Source organism: Mytilus edulis, chromosome 7 (assembly GCF_963676685.1).
Source record: "Mytilus edulis chromosome 7, xbMytEdul2.2, whole genome shotgun sequence".
NCBI lineage: Eukaryota > Metazoa > Mollusca > Bivalvia > Mytilida > Mytilidae > Mytilus > Mytilus edulis.
Window position 1 is genome coordinate 7,527,549 of NC_092350.1, and position 25,876 is coordinate 7,553,424.

The 25,876-nt window shown below is 32.9% G+C and overlaps 2 protein-coding genes across 3 annotated transcripts; both read left to right on the forward strand.

Moving 5' to 3' along the window:
- Positions 1 to 572: 572 nt before the first annotated feature.
- On the forward strand, positions 573 to 4,748 carry LOC139529840 (uncharacterized). Its single transcript, XM_071325766.1, has 2 exons — positions 573 to 796; positions 3,547 to 4,748. The coding sequence occupies exons 1-2, from the start codon at positions 611 to 613 to the stop codon at positions 4,717 to 4,719; spliced, it is 1,359 nt and encodes a 452-aa protein (XP_071181867.1). The 5' UTR covers positions 573 to 610; the 3' UTR covers positions 4,720 to 4,748.
- A 3,232-nt stretch (positions 4,749 to 7,980) lies between these two features.
- LOC139529841 (uncharacterized) lies at positions 7,981 to 15,137 on the forward strand. 2 transcript variants are annotated; one of them, XR_011665906.1, is made up of 4 exons: positions 7,981 to 8,029; positions 8,584 to 8,813; positions 9,650 to 12,987; positions 13,747 to 15,137. XR_011665906.1 is itself a non-coding variant. In XM_071325767.1 (2 exons), exons 1-2 carry the CDS (start codon positions 12,796 to 12,798, stop codon positions 14,917 to 14,919), a joined length of 1,365 nt encoding a protein of 454 aa, XP_071181868.1. In that variant the 5' UTR covers positions 12,734 to 12,795; the 3' UTR covers positions 14,920 to 15,137. The 2 variants fall into 2 exon arrangements, 1 of the variants encoding a protein (XP_071181868.1); XM_071325767.1 differs by lacking the exons at positions 7,981 to 8,029; positions 8,584 to 8,813 and having other exon boundaries at positions 12,734 to 12,987.
- Positions 15,138 to 25,876: the final 10,739 nt, after the last annotated feature.

Here is a 25,876-nt window from a genome sequence, read left to right on the forward strand (position 1 = left end):
TGTCAAAATGCACAGCTTGTAGAAATTAAAATAGTACGGTTGATGGCTTTTCATACTCTGTAAGTTAAAGCGGTTTCAAATTGTTGTTTTAATGTCTTTTCTTCCTCAACGTTAACACAGTCATTACTGTTACAAAAAGTACACTAAACATTATAGTTAGAATAGGAATTGTATTAGTAAAAATAAAAATCCAAGCAATATGATAGTTACTAAAGAAAAACATATAAGTAGGGAAGGACGCCTCCGGGTGCGGGAATTTCTCGCTACATTGAAGACCTGTTGGTGACCCTCTGCTGTTGTTTTTTATTTGGGCGGGTTGTTGTCTCTTTGACACATTCCCCATTTCCATTCTCAATTTTATTTAACAATTGTAGCAATGAAAAAAGGGAATGTTTATAACAATACTTTTTTGACAACATGCCTCCTCTATAAAGTTATCAGTTTAAATATTTTGATTATTAATATATTTATATTATAATATTAGTCATGAATCATTTCAAACAGTTATCAAAGGTATGCTGTAATCTACATGGTCAGATAAAGATTTATTTGTAAACATTGTAAGGATACAATCAGAGGTCACACCAGTAGTTTTTATAACACATTTAAAATGAAACAGATCTGCTTATTCTACGTGTTTAGCATCTTGCTAGCACAAATCTATGGCAATGGAAATAGTACATGTAATACTGAAATGTTTGGTGGGGATTTTAATGCCTACATGGCATGTAAAACACAATTTGCACTTCAATCGAATTGGTTTCCTTCACCAATAGCAGGATTATTCAGTTATTTGGTAAGTTTACTTGTATTTACTAATAAAAAGTAAAAACACAAAAATACTGAACTCCGAGGAAAATTCAAAAAGGAAAGTCCCAAATCAAATCAAATCAAATCAAAAATTTTGCCATAATTTACTATTTGCTCTTTATGGACAGTTCATTTATAATCTTACATCAGTAAATGGTTTACTTATATATATATTTGCGAAAGCAAATTTACAGATCTAACATTGTTGGGTTGATGTTTAGACGAGTTATATATATTAGACGAGTTGTATATATATAAATATATATATAAGTACGTCTGAGTCAGTGACAACTCTACAACAGATGTATCCATCGGATCGCCATCAATGATGGTGATACATGGCTGTGTACATAATGTATATACAACTCGTCTAAACATCAACCCAACAATGTTAGATCTGTAAATTTGCTTTCGCAAATTTTAGGTTCTTCCCTCGCCGGGATTCGAACCCATGCTACTGTCATATCGTGACACCAAATCGCCTGCACTGCAGCCGTCCCGCTAGACCACACGACTGGTCTAGCGGGACGGCTGCAGTGCAGGCGATTTGGTGTCACGATATCACAGTAGCATGGGTTCGAATCCCGGCGAGGGAAGAACCTAAAATTTGCGAAAGCAAATTTACAGATCTAACATTGTTGGGTTGATGTTTAGACGAGTTGTATATACATTATGTACACAGCCATGTATCACCATCGTTGATGGCGATCCGATGGATACATCTGTTGTAGAGTTGTCACTGACTCAGACGTACTTATAAATATAATTATTTTCTGTGACTGTATATTACATTAATTTGTAGGATCCTTTACTATAGATAATTTAGCTGATCTGTAACAATAACATCTTCATTCCTTATATATCATGTACTGTAGTACGCCGCTAGATTAAAACTGACGAGGAAAGGTAACACACGGCCAGCGAAAGCTCTTTTATTTGAGAGCCCAGGTGGTCGTGTGGTCTAGCGGGACGGCTGCAGTGCAGGCGATTTGGTGTCACGATATCACAGTAGCATGGGTTCGAATCCCGGCGAGGGAAGAACCTAAAATTTGCGAAAGCAAATTTACAGATCTAACATTGTTGGGTTGATGTTTAGACGAGTTGTATATATATATATATATATATATATATATATATATATATATATAACGTCTGAATAATAGTCAACGATTTTCCCCACGTGGGAGCTGGATCGTTACAAGTAACGATACATGTACACAATAAAATAAATTATATAAACGCCTAAAAAGTGTACATAACAACACCAAGGATATAAAAAGGAACTATAAATGTAATTATTTATAAATATTTCGGATAACAGATATCCTTCGTCAGTCAGATTCTGATGTTAAATGAATCATCTTTAAGTCTTCTTAGATTAAACTTTTACTAAATCTTGAAATTTATACAATAAAAAAGGCAAACCGAACATCAGTTAAGACGCTTGCACCATTCTAAAAATTTGTTGAATATGACATAGGTTATATGACTAATTACATCAGAGATTTCACATATATGCTTTAAATAAAAATAATAATGTGCGATGTGAACTAGCACAATTTTAAAGCTTTAACCGTGTCGATATTATGATGTTACAAGAAAGATTGCGTCAATAAGAATTCCAAATAAACAGCACTGAACGGTCTAAATTTCTAAATATTTCAGATTTGACAACTGTAGTGTAGTTACATTAGAGTCTGCGATGTTTAAAACAAACGGCCGTTAAAATATAATAACAAATTTTGACTAAAGTAAAATAGTTGGACGTGGCTTGGTACTTATACATCCCTCAAAAAATTAAGCAATTTAAATTGTTATGTTCAACAGATTTATTTTAGAGATGAGTAAGGTAAAGAAATAGAAACGGAGACTGTAATAATAAGTAATATAACCCAGATGTATATATATATATAGAAAAATACAGTGATGTGGGATGGTCTTCGATAGGACACATGAATTGATATAAATTAATTGTCATTGAACGTTAACATGGTTAAGAAAGCAACAATTAATCATTTGTAAATACCAAGTCAGGAATATAACAGTTTTTGTCCATTCGCTTTTGAAGTGTTTTGTTATTTGAATTTGCCATGTGATTATGGACTTTCCGATTAGATTTTCCTCTAAGTTCAACCCGGTATTTTTGTGATTTTACTTTTTGATTGGATAAAATTTAAAAATCACTTAAACAGTTTTTGCCATGTTATATACTCAGATTTACCCTATATAGCTAACAAAAAGTAAGTAAGTAAATAAAGTGTTTATTATAGTGACATGTGTAAATCATTATAAATATATAAATTTGTACAAAATGTAATTCATGAATTACATATATATTACATCCGGCCCAATGGACGCCACCTTTTATTTTAAATTTCAGTACAAATGTTCTAATATCGCGTGTATCAAACATCTATATATTGATGAAATATAGATCTAAATCAAGACAAATATAACCTGTCATGCAATTAAAACAACTGAGTTTTGTGTAAAAAATGTATAGATAACTTGAGGGCTTGGGATGCATGTATTCCATTTGAAAATAATAGATAATCGAGGGAAACGACTAGACTGAAAAGCATTACTGAATATTTGGTCTCGGCTAAAGCATTTTTGTGCTAAGGATACTAAAGTCTAGTCATAAACATGTAAGTCGGGTACATATTTTCCAATGTACGTCCAGACGGGTTTGAGTTTTTTTTTATCTTGTTAATCATGTATGTTATGTTGTTTTAGATATGGAATGGTTATGATGGGTTTTGGGAGAATGGATGCGTTCTGGAACCTATGGTCAATTTCATAGAATATGCCAACAATACCAGATACATGAACGTTGTCAAGGCATCTCAACGGGAACTCTATTCCTTGCTAGAGGCCTATGGACCTTATCCTTCATTTGACGATATGGGATGGTATGGTTTAAGCTATTCAAGAATTTACGAAGTCCTTGGGGAACAAGAGTTTTTACAAACAGCAATTGACATTTTTAACTGGGCTTGGAAAACAGGCTGGGATCATACGTACAGATGTGGTGGAGGCTTTTGGTTTGATAACAATTTTGAAAACAAAGAAACAATAACAAACACCGAATTTCTCCAGCTAGCTGCTAAACTTTATCGGTTGACGAAGAATAATGATTTTCTTGTGAAGATGGATCAGATATACTTTTATATTTTAAGAAATAAGCTTATAAATGAGACAACTTACTTGATCAATGACGGTGCCACAAGTAAATGTAAGCCTAACCAGTCCTATGGACCTACATATTTACCCGGCACCATGATTGGTAGTCTCGTAGAGATGTATAAAATCTCTGAAAATAAGTCACACATTGATTTAGCTATTAAACTTGCCAACGCTGCCATACTTAATAGTACAAACATAACTGGCATCTTCACAGAATATTGTGATCCACATTGTAACAGAGATGAAATCTTATTCAAAGGAATATTTGTGCGGAATTTACGATATTTAATGGACGAACTGGATGACGCAGACCAACGAGAGCACTATCAGAATTGGTTAGATTTTAATGTGAAAGCAATAATACAATTCAACATGTGCGATAAAGATCCAATATCTAACTGCAACATAACATTTCAAGACGGGCCGCCATATTTCAATGTGACAGGTCCAGTGTTTTCACCTGACTGGAATGGTCCGTTTACTTATGGTGCTCCGGAACCTCAAACAGCTGCTTTCGACCTTTTTGTTGCAAGCATTAAGCCAGAAACAACGTGTAAAGGCACCTTCTGCTCGTATGACCCTTCTTATCCTCCACCACAAACTTTGACCTGTGGTAGTCATCCATGTCCGTCCAATGAGGAGTGTTGTGAATATAGTCCCTATACATCTTATACTTGTTGTACCCCTGATCAAAAATGTAACAAACAGGGTATATGTGTATAACATATGTACTATAGTTGGAAAGCAAACGCAGCAATCGAGGCATATGAAATAATTATAGTAATTGATGCTTCTTTTTTTTTAATTAGGTATCAGGGTATTCTCATAAATGATACAGCTTGTTCCCAAGTCTTTTAATCAACTCAAGGGATAATTAATCTAATATGACTTATGCACACAGAAGAAAAGTTACTTCTCACTACTGGTAAATTTATTTCTAAAAACATGTTTATGGTGTGGCTTTTTGTCTGCGACAGACACGATGAAGACTGTGTATATGTTCCGGACCATATGAGTATTTGGACCATACGCGTATGGTCATGACCATATGCGTATACTCATATGGTCCGACCATACGCGTATGACAATAAAACAAACCGACCCAATAGGTAAAATTGTCAAAATAGGGGTTCAAACGTCAACATTTTGTTATTATCTTAATCACTATAACAACAAAGAAACACAAAAGACTAAGATATGCTACTACACCAGAAATGTGACAAACGTCCTCCCACTCGATTTTATTTACAATTATTTTTATTATTTTTTTTTTTTTTTAATATTTTTGCCGGAAATGTATAAATATATTTGATTGTTTAGTTGCAGAAAGTACAAAAAGAACGATGTTCTTAGGATTGTGAGCTTCAAAGACTCTAACAAACCTCCTTGTATCTGTTGCAGAGAAACAAACATGAATGTACTTTTAAGCAACAAAAGTTAAAGTTTATTCACAAAAAGCCACAAATACTGCAGTAATAGTTGTTGAGAATAGTGTAGGTTTCCTTACTATAACAAACACCAAAGGGCAGTGCTCAAAGAGCTGTATATATGTTCCGGACCATATGAGTATCTGGACCATACGCGTATGGTCATGACCATATGGGTATATACTCATATGGTCCGACCATACGCGTATGGTCGGACCGTACGCGTATGGTCGGGGTAATCAACACGTATACTTTTAAACTCTTCATTAGGTGTGACTCTACTGGATGTTACGTCACTAAAATGTCATTTTTTCATATATTAAAAAAAACTTATAAAAAACATTTTTACACAGTTAATATTACTTACTATTTGTAAGTACAATTATAAGAAGATGTCAAAACATATTGTAAAAGGAATGTTATTGTTTAAAGTAGGTGATATCATCGGCAATGTTCATTATATTTTTTAAAGATCAAGATATTTTTTAAGACATTTTTTATAAGTAAAATATTAAAATTGTATGTTTCTTTATTTTTTTCTATTCTTTATTTCTATACTTCTATTTTAATCTTAATTATAAGACCGGTAAAATATCATGTAAGTGCCATGCAATAGCTACTGCCTTTATTTAATTTGATCTGTGATATTCATTTTACGATATTGGAGATCTAAAGTTTCTTAAAAACACCGTAGACACATCGGAATTGTCCGAGTCGATATCAGTGCACGCAGCCAAAACAAGCAATTACAGAAAAGCTACATGTATGGTACCGTTTGAATGTCATTCTAAATATACAAAAGCATACACGAATACAATTAGCGATAAAAACTAAGATCAACTGGCTGTGGCATCAATATTTAATGTTTATGTAGCTTTTGAAATGTAAAATTAATACGTATTATTTCTATTGTATGTTTGAAAAAATACCTATATGGTCCAAATACTCATATGGTCCGGCCCGTTAATATCCAAACGAGTATAATACTCATATGGTCCGACCATACGCGTACGGTCGGACCATACGCGTATGGTCGGACCATATGAGTATACGCATATGGTCATGTAATCTGATGTACAGTAGTTGTCGTTTGTTTATGTAATATATACGTGTTTCTCGTTTCTCGTTTTGTTTATATAGATTAGACCGTTGGTTTTCCCGTTTGAATGGTTTTACACTAGTAATTTTGGGGCCCTTTATAGCTTGTTGTTCGGTGTGAGCTAAGGCTCCGTGTTGAAGGCCGTACTTTAACCTATAATGGTTTACTTTTTAAATTGTTATTTGTATGGAGAGTTGTCTCATTGGCACTCACACCACATCTTCCTATATCTATGACCATACGCGTATGGTCCAAATACTCATATGGTCCGGAACATTCACACACCGTTGAGAGGTTAAGAGAGCTATACAACTATGCTTAATCCACCATGTTGAACATAAGAACATGCCTGTACCAGGATCCACCATGTTCTACATAAGAACATGCCTGTATTAGGAATATCACAGTTTTATTCGTTTGATCTGTTTGAGCTTGATAGGGAAAACGGTAGTATTTAATTTAAAGACTTGCAAAATTTCACAAATTTGGTGCAAAATGACGGTGGGCATGGATAACATAAACAAGCTCCGTTGGAAGTTGGTCATGATACTATTTGGCTTTAATTTTTAAAACACAATAATAAAGTACTAACACAACATATAACTGTTTTATCCAGGTTTTTATCTTAAAAAGTTGTAAATTTAGAAAATGTTAATATTGTCGCCTATGGCAGAATAAATAGTACCGTTTTCCCTTTATCTTGTCATTTGATATTGAATTTTCCTCAGAGTTCTGTATTTTTTTAGTTTTATCTTTCAATACTTTTTTTATTTAACATATATGATCACTGTATCACTATTTTAGGTGTATTAAATTAAAGTCATGTATAATACTGTATGTTGTGAAGATTATAATTATATACGTTTGTCCCCTATGGATCTCATTTGAAAAATAAACTATCTTAATTTATCCAATTATATCTTTTGGTTGTAAGCTACTCCCAACGTTGTTTTAAACCCAAATAACATTAATTCATGGTTTTTGATTTACACCAAGTGGCAAATATTTCATACATATTTCATGCCTATGCTGCAGGAAAATACTTAAGTTGAACCGTTTAGTATCGTACGATTTCAAATTCGGTATAGTACTACTAGTAATTGATTGCAGTAGAGTCATACATATAGATCTGGCCAAACAAGGTTTTGCTTCTAGATAGAAGTTGTAATAGTCGTCAGTAATAATAGCCTACATCAGTAAAAAATAATACTACATGTGTGCCATGGATAATGTAAAAACACTGAAATAATGAGCCGTACAATATGATTATTAGCATTTTGACTTCAAATTCACTTTACTCACTCATATTTTTAAAAAAATCAAGCATTTCGCTACAAATTACAGTTCATTATACTTTGTGGACTGATAGATCAAAAGTAACACAGAGATCATGACTGATCACTTCGTGTCGACATAGATTTTGATTTCCGGAAAAACCTTATCCGTATTCTGTTTTTAAATTTATAATATCGTACTAGATTTCCAACTGTTTTGTTTTGTAAAATTTGTAAGTTCATATTACTTTTTCACTTTTAATTTTCTCGTGTATTTATGAAAACATCAAATACTATTCGAAATTAGAAAATAACCCTCGAGAAATAGCATGAAACGTTGTGTTTTTCTTACTGTCATGTCAATAGTTTACACGAATAGTCGGATAACTCGGCCTATGGCTATGCATATGAATTTATATCGTTAACTCACCCGCTGACCAAGTTGTTAATAGCTTTTTATCTCACCGGGGCCCGGATCAATGCCCCCATGATAGCTTATAAAAATGCCATCACTTGGCGTCCGTCGTCTGTCATCGTCGTCGCCTATTTTCCGTCCTCTGAACCTACTGAGGCCAAACACCTTCAATCTTGATCTGAAATTGAATGTTCATTAGGGTACATGTATCTAGTTTATAAAATTCGTATGCCATGGCCCAGTTCCTCGTCTTTAAAATTAAATAACTTAAATTTTGTGTCATCATACAGTTTTTAAATGGTTTGTAGATTGTCTGTTTCGATTATGTTTAGTTCCTCAATAATAATATCATATTTTTTTCTTATTTTACAGCCGGCTGGTTTTAAAAAGTATTTATGACGTGGAAATCAAATTTAACTGTTTGCCTTTATGTTCCTGTGTTATGCCTACTAATTAGTATGGCGGAAGGTGACACTGCTAAGAGTACATGCAGTATGGAAATGTTTAGTGGAGATTTTAGTGCATATATGGCCTGTAAAACACAGTTTGCTCTGCAGTCTAACTGGTGGCCATCTCCTATAGCAGGTTTACTCAGTTTCCAGGTATTGAATTAGCCAACTTGTGTTTATGCAAAAAGAATATGTTTAAAATAAATTGAATAAGCTCTATAAACAGTATAATAGGCGAATACATTACTGCATTGCCTACTGTTTATTGGAGAGGTAAAATCTACTCTTGTCTATTCTGTATATTGGAGAGGAAAAATCTACTCTTGTCTATTCTGTGTATTGGAGAGGTAAAATCTACTCTTGTCTATTCTGTATATTGGAGAGGTAAAATCTACTCTCGTCTATTCTGTATATTGGAGAGGTAAAATCTACTCTCGTCTATTCTGTATTGTGTCTTTCCTTGTCTTTTGTATGAGGTCATTGATCAAACACGGATTATTGTTGCCTCATGTGCAAGTACGCCCGAAAAGGATTATGATTAAGACTAAACACGGAAGAACTACGATATACGTTAAGTAAAACAATACTATTGAATCAATCATGAAGGCGAACAATGACACTTCTACCGCTCTCCTTTTAGATAGAAGAGAGTCAAATGATACCAAAGAACATTCAAACTCATAAGATTTATATTAAAGTATACCGAGAACGTCATTGGTGAAAAGAAAAGACAAAACACAAACTTAAAAAAACAAAACCAACCAAACAAACAAACAGATAATAGAAAGTTAAATATAATTATAAATATAGAAATTAGTTGAAAAAAATTCTAGAAAATCGTTCTTGAATTTAATTATATGTATTTATTCATACCGAATTACTAGTTAAAGTTAATATATTTGTACCATTGATGCACCAAGTTGGTTTTCAACTGCAGTTCGAATATTCGTTTTGTCCTTCTTCGGTGCTGTTTTAGATTTTTTTTGTAGGCATGGAATAGTTTGAGTGCATTTTGGGAGAATGGAATTATTCTAGAAACGTACGCAAACTTTGTGGCATTTGTAGGAAACAATACAAGATATACAGGCATAATAAAATCATCAAACCGTAATTTATCTTCTTTGAAGCAGGCGTACGGGTCTATCCCATCCTTTGATGATATGGCGTGGTATGCGCTAAGTTTTGCCAGAATTTACGAAATTTTTTGTTGGAATGAATTTCTAACTAATAGTGTGGATGTCTTTGACTGGCTTTGGAAGACAGCCTGGAACTCCAATGGAACTTGTGGAGGGGGAATGTGGTGGAATAATGGCTATCGACAAAAGGTTACAATAACAAATACAATTAGTCTTCAGGCGGCAGGAAAACTTTATCGTTTTACGAACGACACTAAATACCTTCATCAAATGCATGAAATATGGAGTTATCTTCTACGAAACGGAATAGTTGACAATTCGACATATTTGATACATGATGGTCCTACGCCTAACTGTACCGGAAATAATTTTATTGGACCTACTTATTTAGGCGGAACGGTTATTGGTGGATTAGTAGAGTTCTATAAAATATACAAAAATGAAACTTATTTAGATCTTGCAAACAAAATAGCACAAGCTGAAATAAGGAATTCTACGAACAAGTCATCAGGAATTCTTACTGAATATTGCGAACCTCGTTGTAATGATGACCAAAAAGTATTTAAGGGGATATTCGTCCGTAATTTACGATATTTAATTGACGTACTGGTTGATGGGAAACAGAAAGAGGAATACCAGAGATATTTAGACCATAACGTGAAAGGAATTGTACAGTATAGTGTATGTGATAAACATCCGATACAAAACTGTAATATTGTATTCCAATATGGGCCTCCATATTATAACGAATCAGGTCCTGTGTTTGCACCAAACTGGAATGGACCCTTCACCCGTGGCTCGCCAATGCAGCAGATCGCAGCTTTGGACTTGTTCATTTCTGCCATTAAACCAGGAACAACATGTAATGGGGAATTTTGTGACTTTAATCCATACTACCCTCCCCTAAACCATTGACCTGTAATGACAAACCATGTCCCCGGGACCAACCATGCTGTAATTATACTCCTTCTCAATCGTATACATGTTGTGGTTCCAACCAAAAATGTGTCAGTGGAATTTGTACATGAGTAAGAACACCAACACCAAAAGGATCGAACAAAATACTCCATAACGTTTAAGGTCCGCTTTGCATGAAAAGTGAAGCTATGTTACAACGACATTTTTGTATCTGAAAAGCAAGAGTCAACATGTAAACTAGATACTTGGCAGAATAGAAAACAGAAAATTAATTATTTACCTGCCAATTTAACATGTATATGGAATTCGAGATACCTAGGCCTAAATCTTGTATTGTGATATTATTGTTGACAGTACTTATTTGCTTGCTGAGGTACTAGTGTACTACTTTAACATTTAGTGATTCAACTGAAATGGTGTATTTTTAACATTATATTTGGGGACGATCCTTATTGAGAATATTTGCATTTTTTTGGGTTGTCACATAACAGAAAGCCCGGCTAAAATCGTATTGTTCATGGTTGGTGCATAGTGTTTCGAATATTTTTAAAGTATAAATCAATCCGTTTTTATAATGTCATTTGATTTCCTTTACATTTTGTAATAGTGATGTTCGCGGTATTAATTTTACTCATCACTGAAGGTCGAACGGTGACCTTTAATTGTTTATCTGTTTGTCCTCTGGTGTTTTGGGATAGTTGTTTCAATGAAGATTATATCACATTTTACATACTTTGTTTTAAAATATTTATTGTAATTAAACCGTATGGTCAAACATCGGGGTTAACTGTAAACCCTCTTGGAGAACAAACATCGGGGTTAACCGTAAACCCTCTTGGAGAACAAACATCGGGGTTAACTGTAAACCCTCTTGGAGAACAAACATCGGGGTTAACTGTAAACCCTCTTGGAGAACAAACATCTGGTTTAACTGTTAACCCTCTTGGAGAACAAACATCGGGGTTAACTGTTAACCCTCTTGGAGAACAAACATCGGGATTAACTGTTAACCCTCTTGGAGAACAAACATCGGGGTTAACTGTTAACCCTCTTTGAGAACAAAAATCGGGGTTAACTGTTAACCCTCTTGGAGAACAAACATCGGGGTTAACTGTAAACCCTCTTGGAGAACAAAAATCAATCAAAATTGGCTTCGTAGATTTTAACAGATGTACCCACGCATTTTCAGATATAACATTACACATACTACATATTCTCCTCGCACAATAATGATAGAAAAAAGCATGTAACAAATAACAATTATAAGTATAATACAATGGTAGTTTGGTAACAGTTTGTAGTATATATAGTATACCTCATCAGTATACAGGTCGATAATTTGTTGTCCTTTGTCCTCTGTCCATCGTTGATTGATTAACGTCTAGTTACAAGTATTTCTGGCATAGTCTGGGTAGTTGTTTTTACACAAGAAAAGAAATATTATTTCTCGAAACGATTAGAGTGTTTGATTTATAACGATTTATTTTAAATTTATACGTTTAATAGGAAAATTCGACCCCTATCGGAAATGAAGACCGTCATTTATTCAACTAACATTAGAATGTCTTAGCACAAATTGATTGGTTGGTTATTGGACAAAGATTAGTCGAATGTTAAGTAATGGATGATTAAAGCCTTTTACGCAACAAGAAAGGAAACACAGTTGGTTCCCATAGGAATTGATAAACAATGTTTATTTCACAAACACAAAAACATAGTATTCTTTTGACAAAGATTTATTGCAACTTTTAATGTTGACATGGTATTGTACAAAATAAGAAATAAAAAATTAAATTGAAAACATTATTTTTTGTACCTCGAAAATACCCATAGTTTATAACTAGTGTATCTGTTCAAAGAGAAAAAAATGGAATGCTATGGTTGCAAGTGAAATTAATATATATATATATCAACGTGAGTTATTAAATTATAATGTCATATAGATTTGTGCATTTGATAAAAGTGTTTTATTTGTTTATAGTCTTGTATTAAGGACATTTTGATAATAAGCACGTGATATTTTGATAATAAAGATTGAAAGATTAATTCAATTGTTTAACAAAATTATTAAGTGAAAAAAGATGTACATTTACTCAGTATGGTTAACATTGATGGGTATTGGGGTGGGCGTAGCTGGCAGCCATACCGCAAACACAACGTGTACAATGGATATGTTTGGTGGCGACTTTAATGCATATATGGCTTGTAAAGCTCAGTTTGCTCTGCAGTCAAATTGGTGGCCTTCTCCTATCGCTGGATTATTTAGTTACCAGGTAAGAAATCAGAATCAGAGAATAAGATATTTAATTATTTGTATAGATCTACAGGAACACGATCTCCAATCAAAATGTTAAAAACTGTCAAAAGTCTGTAATGGTAACAAGCTGTGCACTACAAACTTTTCTGATTTAGCTATATCGTTATATATGGGTACATTGTAGAATCCTCAGGGGCTTTATTAAAATGGGGACGAATTGCTGAGTTAAAATGGCGAGACTTATTTCTTTATCGTATGAAATATTTATCAGATATTAATTTTGTTGCTAAGGAAACGCTTTTCACTGGATTGTCATGGACTAGCTTATATCATGATTAATCTTTTGGAAAAAAAAAAGAAATAAAGTTGCAAGGTAATAGTATCAATTTATCATTCAATTTAAAGTTTAGTGGTATATGTTATTGAAAAGTGGCATAATATCTTCTTTTTCTTCAATGCAGAATGTGTTTATTCTATTTTGTAGTTTAATATCAAAGAAGTTTATTTTCATGGACCAATTCAACATTTTGTAAAATGAGAAGCAATTTCAATATTTAAGTCTTAAAGTTAAAGTTTGTTTGGAATGGTTTATTTACAAGGGTAATACTTTGTCACATGAAATTTAAAACTGCTTTCATTACGAAAAATAGTTCTGTTTTGTTATACCGATAAAAAAAAATATATATATGGCTATTATTCGCATTTGAAAAAAAGAGAGTTGACTGTCGACAAATGACTTTTACACTTTTATTATTTCTGTTTCGTATTATTTCAGGTATGGAATGGTTATGATGGCTTCTGGGAAGATGGCATCGCTCTAGAAACATTTACAAATTTCATTGCATTCGTGGGAAATAACACTCGGTACCAAGACGTGATAAAATCATCCGTGCGTGAACTATATTCTCTGTTAGAGGCATATGGACCGTATCCATCGTTTGACGACATGGCGTGGTACGCTCTTAGTTATGTGCGGATTTACGAAGTATTCGGATGGGACGAATTTCTCAAAAGTAGTATAGAAGTGGATGATTGGTTGTGGAAAACATCATGGGATAAGACCAGTAACTGCAGCGGAGGGATGTGGTTTGACTACGACTTTAGACAAAAAGTATCAATCACAAATCTAGAGTGCATTGTAGTGGCTGGGAAACTGTTTAGAGCAACAAAGAATGTCAAATATCTTGGACACATGAAAAAAATATGGAAATGGGTTATAGAAAATGGAATCATTGACAACACCACGTATTTAGTACATGATGGGGCATTGAATAATTGTACGGGAAACAATTTTTTCGGACCAACCTACCTCGGAGGAACATTAATTGGTGGTTTAGTGGAGTTTTATAAAATATACAAAAAGGAATCGTATTTAGATCTCGCAAACAAAATAGCACAGGCTGAAATTCGTAATTCTACGAACATTTTTACGGGTACTCTTACTGAATGGTGTGAACCTAACTGTAATGATGATGAGAAAATGTTCAAAGGGATATTTGTCCGAAATCTCCGTTATCTAATGGACGTTCTAAAAGATCCAAAACAGAGACAAGAATATCAGGAATATTTGGACTTAAATATACAAGCGAACCTGCTGTATAATATGTGCGATAAAGTTCCGATACATGAATGTAATATCACATTTAAGGATGGTCCGCCATTTTATAACGTGTCTGGTCCCTTATTTTCTCCAAACTGGAACGGACCATTTACAGTTGGTGCACCAATGCAGCAAACAGCTGCTTTAGATCTCTTTATTGCAGCAATCAAACCTGGAACAAATTGTACCGGGGAATACTGTAATTTCAGTCCAAATTATCCGAAACCACAACCACTGACTTGCAAAGATTACCCATGTCCAAAAGATCAGCCCTGTTGTCAATACACTAGTACCTCATATACTTGCTGCACGTCAGATCAGAAATGTTTAAGTGGAATATGTACTTAAATTGATACGGACTAGGACTATAGTACTAAATAAAATAACTTGCTTCTTTCATACATAAGTTATAGGTATGAAATAATCATCTGAAATGTTTTTATTATTGATACTATTTTGATAATGTCGACATCTTATTGGTAGTTTTTAAAATGTAACCACTTTATAACGAAATACATTATTATAAAATAAGCATGTGCCAGTGAATATTTTTATGGAAATTTAAAGTATGTTGTTTCAATTTTTTAATCGTTTGCGTGTGAATTTGTCTATTTTGCAATCAAGAAAAATCCTGTTTAATCCTAATAATTTGTTAAATACTTCGTTTTTACAAGTTTCATATGTGTAACTTGTATGAATTATTGACATTGGCATATTCAGTAGATTATGGGGCATTCCACAATTGTGGGGCTAATGCTTTGTTTGGGCCAACTTACCTCGAATGAACGTAAATTGATGGCTTAGTGTAGTTTTATGAAACATACAAAAAAGGAATCTTACCTAGAAGTTGCAAACTTACAAACAGCACAGGCTTGGAAATTATCAATTGTCGAATGCCTCATCCTGGTCCAAATATTCAGAATTAAAAAAAATCCTATTGTTTGGTTGGTTTTGTGTTGCTCAGTTTTCTATGTTGTTGTATGTGCTGGGGGCGGGGGATTATGTCATGAAATTTTCAATTTATTTTCAACTAATGAGTTTGAATATATTTTTGCCTCTCTTAAAAGACATTAGGTTGTTGGTTATAAAAATAGTTTGGTAAACATGATATTTCTTAATACATAACCAGAAGTTACCAAAACATGGCAAGAGAAACGGACCACATCAACCATCAACACCTGGGCATCCGAGAAAAACAGAATGAAAGTGAGACTAAATAAATTTCAAGACTCCCGAAGCGTTTTTTTTTTGTTTTTTTTTTTTAGATTCGCATTCTTTAGAAACGCTCAAATTTGAATATTTGAGTGCTTGTAACTAATCAAACTCAACGGTTTCTTATTTTTCTAAATATAAATAAGTTAAGAAAAAAGGATGTATTAAATTTAAGTCGGATACAAAGACAAACTAACTCAGAGGGAGAAATCTTTTGAACTGACTATCCACACAATCTTGAGCGAAACTGCTCGTGTGTTTTCTCTGAAGAAGATTAAACTATTTTTTTCTCTTTACTTGCCATAAATATAAATTGAATTATTTTGGTGAAATTTCTATGATAATATAATTGTCACCGGAGCTCTGCTAGTCTCGTACAAATAAAGCTTTATTGGTTGTTTTTAGTCAAGCGCTGTAGATATCAAGTCTTCCACTGATGATTTAGAGTCGAGAGCTGGAGATATAAATACAATGCTGAACTTAAGATCTACAGCGCTGTACTTTGCATCTCTGAAGGAACGTTAGGGATAATGAAGTCAAAACACCACTGACACCGGAAATTACATTTGGTTTTTATGTACTCTCGTTTGATACTTACGGAGCTATGGCGTTTGATGCAATATAATTAAACTTTGGTTTGACATATGTAAACCGCAATTCACACAAATCTAGATATTACAAAAAAAAAAAACGAAAATCTGTTATAGTTATAATTTAGAAAAGTTCAAATGGTCATACCAGTTCTACGTCTTTATTAGTTTTTGAATTAGCATTACTAAGAAGTTTATTAGTACAACAATGTACATGTAATTTATGATATTAAATTATAAAAGATGACGAAAAAGTTTGATATGGGTTAGATAAGTTAACGATAAATGTTTGATATAGGTAAGTTAAAGTCATCATTATTCGGGGTTCAATGACATTACCACAGTTACATAAATAACTCAAACTACGACAATATAATTTTGTCACGGTTAACCACAAGAGTTTAGATGAACACAATATGATGACAATATTACAGCATTTTCTGGTATGGTGACGGAAAATTAAAAAAATATTTTTTTGCATGAAGATGAGAAATATGAATTGGGAAAACGTACCATAGAAATTATGATAAACACGATGCGTAGGAATGTGATATTTTGAACTGCATAATTTCGAAAAAACGTATACACTCAAATTATTCCATCTTTTCTTTCGCTTTGAGTTTCTATGACTACTTGAATAGATATTTGAGCCCCTGACAGGACAGGTATACAGCAGAACTGTAGATTAGTTTTACATGGAAGGCAGTACGTTCGTTATGTAGATTAGTTTTATATGTAAGACAGTACGTTCGCTATGTAGATTAGTTTTATATGTAAGACAGTACGTTCGCTATGTAGATTGGTTTTACATGTAAGGCAGTACGTTCGCTATGTAGATTAGTTTTACATGTAAGGCAGTACGTTCGCTATGTAGATTGGTTTTACATGTAAGGCAGTACGTTTGCTATGTAGACAGGTTTTACATGTAAGGCAGTACGTTCGCTATGTAGATTGGTTTTACATGTAAGTCAGTACGTTCGCTATGTATAGATTAGTTTTACATGTAAGTCAGTACGTTCGCTATGTAGATTAGTTTTACATGTAAGGCAGCACGTTCGCTATGTAGATTGGTTTTACATGTAAGGCAGTACGTTCGCTATGTAGATTGGTTTTACATGTAAGGCAGTACGTTCGCTATGTAGATTAGTTTTACATGTAAGGCAGTACGTTCGCTATGTAGATTGGTTTTACATGTAAGGCAGTACGTTCGCTATGTAGATTGGTTTAGGTAATAATTAGCACTTCAGCTCTGTAGGTTAGTTTCACATGGTATAGGCACCACTTTCGATATACATTGGTTTTACATGTATGACAACACTTTCGCTCTGTAGATCGCGTTTACATGCTGTGCAGCATTTCCGCTCTGTCAATTGATTTCACCTGTTGAGCACCACTTTTGCTCTGTGGATTGTCACATGTTAAGCATCACACTTCAGTCCTGTAGATTGGTTTTACATGGATCACAACACTTCCGCTCTGTAGACTGGTCTATATGTTAGACAACATTTCCGCTCTGTCAATTGATTTCACCTGTTGAGCACCACTTTCGCTCTGTAGATTGTTTTCTCATGTGAGGCAGCACTTCCGCTTTGTAGATTGGTTTTACATGGTTCACAACACTTCCGTTCTGTAGATTGGTTTACATGCGAGGCAGCACTTTCGCTCTGTAGATAGGTTGTACATGTTAGGCAACACTTCCGCTGTGTAGATTGGTTTCACATGTGAGGCAAGATTTCTGCTTTATAGATTGTTTTTATATGTGAGTCAGAATAAAATTCCTTTCTGTAGATTAGTTTTACATATTAGGCAGCACGTTTTTTTTTTGTGTATACCAATGTTAGCACTCATATTCTAAATTATAATATAGTGGAGTTGTATACCAATGTTAGCACTCATATTATAAATTATAATATAGTGGAGTTGTATACCAATGTTAGCACTCGTATTCTAAATTATAATATAGTGGAGTTGTATACCAATGTTAGCACTCGTATTCTAAATTATAATATAGTGGAGTTGTATACCAATGTTAGCACTCGTATTCTAAATTATAATATAGTGGAGTTGTATACCAATGTTAGCACTCGTATTCTAAATTATAATATAGTGGAGTTGTATACCAATGTTAGCACTCGTATTCTAAATTATAATATAGTGGAGTTGTATACCAATGTTAGCACTCGTATTCTAAATTATAATATAGTGGAGTTGTATACCAATGTTAGCACTCATATTCGAAATTATAATATAGTGGAGAATATGAGACTAAATGGACATGAGGAAAAAGAAACATATGCTATTACCAAAATATCAAAGCGCTTTTATTGCATTTTATTTGTCTGTATACTTTAATTTCTATTGGAAGATCTTCAACTATGTGCCTTTTTGTATCGCCTCGACAAAGTCGAAATATCGAAACTTCGGGGTGCTGTAAAAGATACAATAAGGTTTGACATATATCTGTGTCTAATAGTTTATTTACTTGTTTGTGTGTATAAAGTGAGATAAGTTAAAACATATATGAAATTGAATTTGCTTTTGTCTTATACTTACGTATTATTTTGCTTTACTAGTGATAAACAGATGCTTCCAAAGGTTGTACACAATAAATATGCAATACATTCAGGAAGTATTTTACTATAAACACATGGTTTTATAATATAGGGTTATTGCATGAATATTGGGAAATATTGTCCTTAGTAGAATTTTATATTGCACGAGCTTGCGAGTGCAATATATGTTTTACGAGGGGCAATATTCCCCAATATTCATGCAATAACCCTTTTATTGTATAGCAATATAATAAAAAATTTGAAATTAAAAATTGGTTTAATCTAAGATTTTGTCGTTGATGACGTCATGAATTTTGAAGATTTATTGCACTAGTGCAATATTATCCGATTATTACATGTCATTTTTCATATCGCATGTATTATCAGCCCTAGGTTCAATATCAGCCCAAGAGCCGCATGGCTCGAGGGCTGATATTGACCGAGGGCTGATAATACATGCGATATGAAAAATGACATGTTATGATCTTTTTATCATATGCTTCAACAGTAGAGAAAAATAACAAATTCATATATTGATCCTTTTACGTGGTTCCCGAAAAGAAGTTGAAAGAGTAAAAAGTTCACGGACGTCGGACTCAAAATTAGATACATTCAATATGAAATCTTTTGATCATATGCCTCAACAGAGAAAAAAAAAACACATTTTAATATGGACGAATCGACAAAAAAATAATAATTCAACAATATACATAATGAACATTGTTTGGAAAAGTCAACTTTTTTAAAGTAACTTTCTAAATCATGTTTCAGAAAAACTTAAAAAATGCATTTATTTAATATATATTTTTTTAATTCAATTTTATTATTTTACACAATTTACTTTCCAGTATTCAAATAATTGTTTTGTACACTACTTTGTAATGTTTTTCACTGAAAACGTAGCATTGAGGTGTATTTTCCGGAATTTACCGAGTATCACCGGAATGCCATGTGATAACGTTACGGAAAGGCATGTGATAACAATCGAAGCATGTGATAAACTTTTCATATCAGCCCGCTAAGAAACAATTCGTAAAATATGGAGTTTACGTTAATTTAATGTTATTATCATCAAGGCTTTGTATAGTTAGAAATCTAACTATACAAATCCTTGTTAATATACAGTAAAAATCATATGTTATTTAGTCTAAGTATATGATAATAGAATTTATTGCATGCTAACTTTTGTTTACTTTCTGTGGGAAATATTATATTGCTATGCAATAATATTGGATATATATATAACAACCTACAAAAACCTCACCTAAATAGTTGCTATTATGACAGATAACCTTGACTGTTTTAATAAATGAATAATTATTCATTTTCAATATGAACTCTATTGGTGACATTTTAACTGAGTTTGAATATGCATGACGGGTTATACAGTCAAAGCAGGAGATGCTTATCCTGCACGTGGACTCGCCTGGTCTCGTTTATTTTGGCGTTATGCAATTCCCCCAGATTTTCTTTGTTACCTAAGATTTACGAGATCTAAACATCGGTACATTACTTTCGCATCAATTGCTATATCACTATAGTATGTTATGGTCTGTATGACAAAATACGGTGGCCTAGTACACTTAGAGTCCGCTTAAAGGGTCAGTTTCGATAAAGGAAGGCAATTGTTCGATCATAAATACATATTTTTCATATTTTTCATATTTTTCATATTTTTCATATTTTTATTTTTGTCATTGTTTTTTAGTCTATTTTAGTTTGAACACCATTTGTCTGTATTTTAAAGAATAACAAAAGTTATAGTCACCTAATAAAAACGTCCCCCAATAAAACCTAGTACTACTTATTTGACCCCATAATCATTCTAAGATAATCAATCTGTCTGACAAAATAAGGTTGTGTACACTTAGAGTCTGTATGGATACAGGAAGGCAATTGCTCACTCATATAGGGTCAAACATACATATTTTCCATTTTTGTGATTTTTTTTAAAAGTCTGCTTTAATTTGAACACCATTTGTCTGTGTATTAAAAACATAACAAAAGTGATATACACCCACTCAACTCGATCCCCATTAAACGTAGTACAACTCGACCCCCATTAAAGGTCAACGGAAAAAAAGTCACGGGAAAAAAGTCAAAAAATACCTAGGAAAAAAAGTCACAAGAAAAAGTCACAGGAAAAAAAGTCACAATATATGTTTAAGTAAAATTCTTTATCAGAAGTATGTTGTTATGCACATGAAAAAGTTGCTACTTACATGTATGAAATAAATAATTAAACTGGAGTTTTTGAATACACAGAAAAAAGTCATACTAGACTTGTATCTGATCAATTATCTTAAACTTGTGGTAAATTTTTTAAAACCATAAAAGGAAAATTTAACTCATTATTGTATGTGACGTAATATATAAACTAATAAAATTGTAATAGAATATGATTGGTTTTTTTTCAAAATAGAGAAAGCTTTATATTTTTTCCTTTTTTTTTTTTAAATGAGTCGAAGTTGTAATTCATTTGTATGGCTTCCTACCAATACAGGAAGTGACAGGTCTACAAAAAGAGAAATCTGCCACAAGAAGCCACTAATCAATATCAACAGTTCCTGTCAATAATTGTTATAAATACTTAACTATAATTAGTGACAATAAACATGATAAAATGCTTGTTTAACACTAAATTGAATCTTATCTTCAAAAATCAAAATAACATGACCATTTTCATAAAAAATATATTTTGGGAGTTGTTCTCTTATATGTGCAAACCATAATGACTATTTCATACAAAATATATATTGTGACTTTTTTTCCAGTGACTTTTTTTCCTGTGACCTTTTTTCCTGTGACTTTTTTTCTGTGACTTTTTTTCCGTGACTTTTTTTCCTGTTACTTTTTTTCCTACATTCCCATTAAACGTAGTACAACTAGACCCCCATTAAACGTAGTACTACTGATTTTAACCCTTAAACATTCATTCTATTGTTATTTGAAGGGAATTCTTTGATCAAAGACGACAAACTTGAAAAATGGTCTGCTTAATATCACGTTTTTTATCTAATGAGATAAATGAATGAATGATTCTGATTCAACATAAAACATGCATCTCCTTTGTTTTATATTTGTTTTACGTCGATCAAAGTTTTTGTTAGTTAACAATATTACATATTCAGTATTACAGCAAACGTAAACAAGAACATATTACAGATAATAACACAAAGGAGAAAGATTAATGTTCAACGGTTCATACATGTATATAACGTATGAAAACATAAATAGCACCTATTTAAACAGTTTTTTCACCAGCGTTTTTTTTTATGATAAAGACGAAATTTTCGATTCTGTGTTTATTTTATAACCGTATTCTTTTTTATTATGTAGGTACACCAATTTGATTGTTAATTCCCATTGAGTCATAGAAAAATGGGTTTGAAATTAGAATCGACCTCCAAAATATCCATGATTCCGTAAAGAGGAGTACCCGAATTGCATCCATGCTTAAATTCACAACATTAAAAATCAAATAACAGATGGGGTTTTTTCTTTTCGAATATTGAGAACAATAATTAGACATTTAATTTAGTTCCTACTCACTATTCATTTAATTTAAATGGATGCTTGTACTATATACTTTTTGTTCATTTTTAAAAGACGACTTTTTGTGAACGTCACATGGCCACGGTATAGAATGGTAACGGACTTTTTTCGGCGTTTCTTCACTTATCGGGTTCAGCAACGGACTTATTGCGTTTTTAGCAGCATTGACATTTTCTAAATTAGCTTGATGTCACTGAATGGGAAAATATTTACTTTGTTGGATATCTAATCATATATTCATGGGAAGCTACGATTTATTTCAAATTGTTTCCACCAACGTGGTACCTGAACTTGGAAACAAACATTTTTCATGACAAAAAGGTCCAATTGAAGCGTGTTGTAAGCATGCTGTTTTCTTTTCCAAGTTAATGTTTGGTAATTATTCATTAAATGTAGATATTTTCCCTTTCGGAACTGTTCCATGCACTATTAAGGTCTTAAATGGTGGTTAATTTGGGAAATTTGATGGCGTTTTCTTACATTTTTCTTTTCCAGTGAAAGCTTCATCTGTTGATATAAATTGTGAACGTTGAAGTGTATCTTTGAATATATTCACCTATTTTGTAATACGTGTATAATGTCAAATAATCAAAATACAAATTGTTTAGTCTTAAAGAAAACTTTTAAGAATTTCTCAGATGTTTATGTTAAATAGGTGCAACTTGGATACCGTGACGTTATATACATTGTTTTAAATATGTTCCATGCTCTTCTAAGTAATGCATACAGCAAAATGTTGTTCTCTATTAACATCCACAAAATCAAGAGCCGAAACTCTGGAGATTCTGGTCGTCTAACTTTTGATAAACTTACAGAGGCGGATTAAGATGGGGCCAGGGATCCCGTTTCCCTCTTATGGTGCTACTTTCATGGTTTATTATGATTGGGTGGTCACAAGTATTTGTCCCAGAAAAACATTAAATATATATATACCTGGAAGTTAGGTTAATGTACAGTTATATTATTATCTGAGACAAGTTTGTGCGTGGATGATGAATAAATGACAGGGAATTCAACCTCACCGTAATGACTACTATCATATTGTAGTGATACAAATCAGTATACTCTGGTTTGATGTTATATATTATATTAATAGTTGTATATAACAGTTACATGTACATATACTTTTCAGCAATTTGTATATCTCTTCTACTATCCTAATAATACTAATAGTTCAGCATAAGTGCATGGTGGACACTCATCTGTAATAACTCGATTTGTCTAATAGATTGAATTCGAGTATGCATTCATATTTTCAAATCTCTGTGGCAACTATACATCGGAATGCCCTCACGGTCAATGCCATGTAAAAGTGCTATCCGGTGAAATAAAGATGTTACTTTAAGAGTGACATACAAATGGACATGCACAACGACTGGTACAATAGCGTTACATCACAATAACTAAGGTAATTTAGATAGATCGTACACAATACTATAATGTATTACATAACAAGACATCCAAGTTTGGAAAATAATTAGTATTATATAACTACAAATAACAATAAAAGTACTGAAGTACTGAACATCGGATGACCGCAAGTTCACGTGGATGGTTAATTCAGATATATGTGTCAGAAAAACAAATCATATCTCTAGCCCTGAAAGTTAGGTTAAGGTACATAGATGTGTTTTCTTTTTTTTTCCGAGAAGGGGGTATGTGTTAATTTAATTTATTATACTGAACATTCTGTCAAATGTGTCTATTAAATTTCAAATTCAAATAATAAACTATGAAGTCTTGTACTTAAATTCTAATTCGTAAACTCAAACGAACATAAAATATTTATGAAATAACCACAAACTCTTACATGGGAGACGCCACTTGCAGAGACAAGCGCACATTTTATTATAAATTTGAGTATAATATTGTTGAAAGTTCATATAAATACACAGCTACTAAGCAGCTTGTAGTGGTTTCCCCATACTTGTGGTCCATCAATCTGAAAAAAATTGGCAAAATGCTACTGTACACTTTGACTGCAATGGCTCGAAGGCTTTAAACCACCTGCATGAACTCAATATCCCAATCGAACCGACCTTACTATAATTAACCAAACACGTGATAACTATAAACAACCAACATTTTACATGCTCGATTTTGTACAACTTTGATAAAAACATATAACAGTCATGCTTATCTAAGTAAGCGCACAATTGATCAAGCGTCCAAATGAAGGGTAATACTAGTCTCGATTATCCAGACGCTCCATATGCATATGTAGAGTCTGGATCCAATCGGTTCGAATGATTGTAATGTGAGGGCGTGTCCACATATGCAAACACACGAGTTGGATATTTCCGGAATGTTTCTAGACTTATCGTTCATTTGCGATAAAATTAGATGAAAACAAACGGAGGAAGTAGCAATCAACATGCCTGAAAAATTTGTAAAGCTAGGCAGTGATATCTGAAGCTTTGTTTTTGTAAATATACTTTCAAACACTTCATTAATAAGAACTACCTCTAAAGAAATAAAACACTGCATTCTCAAGTACGTGCATTACTTTCTTGTAGATGGGCGTTTTTCAATAAAAACGTATTTTCTTGTCCCAGCCACTTTAAAAAAAATATGTTTGATCTTTGCAAGTAATTTTTTGTGCAGTCAGTACATTGAATTAGATTTAACATTTTTAAGCAAAGAAACAGTTTATTTTTAGAGGGATTGATAAGATATTGACTCCTGAATGGTCCAAAACAACCAAAACGGCATGTCCCTAGACCGCCTGTTCAACATTCATACTCTAAAATATCGTAAAAAAATGAAGAAATAAATGTTATTTTTACTTTACATAAGTTCTTTAATAATTCAAAAGTATGTTCAGAGCCAACATATTTTAATAAACAGCTTTCAATATAGGATTTTTAATTTCAGAAGGTGTGTCCCTCACAAAATGTCCACTACGAAACGAAGTCATTAAATTTTGCCAATAAACAGTTTTACAAAATTTATGTAATTTTTATTTGCAAGAGATATAAACATTAGGGTCTTACAAAAGAAGTGATGCTTTTATAACGGCAATTAAATCGTTGGTTAGAAAAATTGAGCACATCAAATGGACCAGAGTGATACCGTATTTTTGTTAATGTTCGCTACGAAACGGGTCAAATCTCCTTCAGTATCTGGTTTTAAAATTATGAAAAAAATATCAGTGTACAGCTTAATAAATGCTTTGATGAATACAATCAGTCTTGTTACTATTGCATTATAGGGATTGTGAGGAAAAAAATAAAACATGCGAATATGTCCCCTACGAAACGGTCCCCTACGAAACAAGTATGGGAGAAAAACGTTTCGATGTGGACACTACCACTACCATGCAGTCTTTTTTTAATCTTCTTCAATTATATTCGTGCAAAACAAATAACAAGGGTTAGTTTCATGTAATTTTTATTA

What these genes read in the sequence shown, in the direction of transcription:
- LOC139529841 (XM_071325767.1), top strand. Translation starts at nt 12,796, where the DNA reads ATGTACATTTACTCAGTATGGTTAACATTGATGGGTATTGGGGTGGGC. An exon ending in CTGGATTATTTAGTTACCAG is followed by an intron (nt 12,988 to 13,746) that starts GTAAGAAATCAG and finishes GTATTATTTCAG; the next exon opens with GTATGGAATGGTTATGATGG.
- LOC139529840 (XM_071325766.1), top strand. Translation starts at nt 611, where the DNA reads ATGAAACAGATCTGCTTATTCTACGTGTTTAGCATCTTGCTAGCACAA. An exon ending in CAGGATTATTCAGTTATTTG is followed by an intron (nt 797 to 3,546) that starts GTAAGTTTACTT and finishes ATGTTGTTTTAG; the next exon opens with ATATGGAATGGTTATGATGG.